The sequence below is a fragment of the Myotis brandtii genome, unplaced genomic scaffold, assembly GCF_000412655.1.
Source record: "Myotis brandtii unplaced genomic scaffold, ASM41265v1 scaffold405, whole genome shotgun sequence".
NCBI lineage: Eukaryota > Metazoa > Chordata > Mammalia > Chiroptera > Vespertilionidae > Myotis > Myotis brandtii.
Genome location: NW_005365553.1, coordinates 2984346 through 2985723, shown reverse-complemented (window position 1 = coordinate 2985723; position 1378 = coordinate 2984346). Strand labels below are relative to the sequence as shown.

Below are 1378 nucleotides of genomic sequence, written 5' to 3'. Positions count from 1 at the left end.
CTCCTCCTTTCCCTACAGTGTCTGAGCTGAGGAGCAGAGGGATTCCTGGTATTCCTCACGTCCTCTCCTCAAAAGGATCTGGGTATGAAGAGTCTCTGGTTCGCCTCACCCTCCAGGTTGGGTGTGAGAGATACTTACAGAAGCTGAATTAGGATATCCAGAAGAATTTCCTCCACTGTTCTAGGGAGAAAAAAAAGCAGAAATTCGATGAGGGATGGAGCAGCTCAGCTTCCTGCCCTGTCCCTTCAGCTCCACTGTTTTCCTTACAGTCTAATCTGACCTGTCATAATTCCACCACACAACACAGAGCTGTCATTGTCTCTATTGTTCCACCCATGTCCTTGGCTCCATCACTTTCCCCACTTTCTCCCCTTTCTGCTGCTCATCATCTGGCTTCTTAGCCCTACACCTCAGCTGCTCACCTTCACCCGGAGCTGCCGGATCTCGAATTCAATATTCTCCAGGGCTTCAACAGTCATGTGCATGAAACCTGCTCCCAGGAAAATGCCTGCAGAAACGCAGCTCAAGAGGCTGAAGCCCCGCGGGAGTTGACCTAATGAAAAGCAGGAGTTACAACCAGTTGGCAATGAGGAGATGGACAAAGGTGACTAAGGAGCAACACGGAGCACTCAACATCCAAGCATGGGGATGGCAAGAGAATCAGAGCAAGTGTCAGGGTAGGGTGATAGGGTTGGAGTCAGGTTATAGGGGCAAAGATACAGAAGGGCTATACCTTTGAATGTCTCAATCTGGAAACATTTGAAGCAGATAGGAATAAGGCCACAAACCAGCGTGACAACCAGCATGGCAAAGAGGCAGCCAATTTTTACTTCTAGCACTGGCTCCATCCTTGGGGTACAGGATAAGCAGACCTCAGAATGACAAACGGAGTTACAAGCTTTGGAGCAGGAGTGGTGCCTTAGGTGGTCAAAGCTGTAGTGTCCACTCCTGAGCCTCAGGAAGCTGTTGGATTCTCTTTGTTTTGTGCTGCCTGATTGCGCAGCCTTGCATAGCTGACTGGGGCCCTGCCTCATCTTCCTGCCCTCCCCCTACATGGAGGCCCCTCCCCTGGCTCATGCCTTCTGAACTTGGCAACCAGAAACTCCAGACTCCCTGCCAGGCACAGCCCTGTGCTGTCTTCTCTTCAGTTCCATGACTAATCCAAGGGCTGTGGACTGACTTAGTTCATGCCTGGGGCTGGTCTAATCTAAAATGGCACAGTCTATGGTGCTACTTCCCAGCTATTTTGTGTTGGGGACAATCTGGTCCTGGCTCACTCAGGACATTTGATCTAAGCCTTCCATACCCTCCCCACACCAATGCAAGTCTTATAGGCTGCTATGCTGATACCTGAACCTTACCCTTTCAGAGGGGATTT

The 1378-nt window shown here is 50.4% G+C and overlaps 1 protein-coding gene across 1 annotated transcript in view; it reads right to left on the bottom strand.

Annotated features, from left to right (window-relative positions):
* LOC102247172 (zinc transporter ZIP2) overlaps positions 1 to 1003 on the bottom strand; it is a 3538-nt gene extending 2535 nt beyond the window's left edge. Inside the window, exons 1-2 of the mRNA XM_005873297.2 lie at positions 721 to 1003; positions 423 to 531 (exon numbers count right to left, since the gene is read on the bottom strand). Coding sequence (XP_005873359.1) covers positions 423 to 531; positions 721 to 848 — 237 coding nt within the window. The 5' untranslated portion in view covers positions 849 to 1003. The remainder of the gene's footprint in view (positions 1 to 422; positions 532 to 720) is intronic.
* Positions 1004 to 1378: the final 375 nt, after the last annotated feature.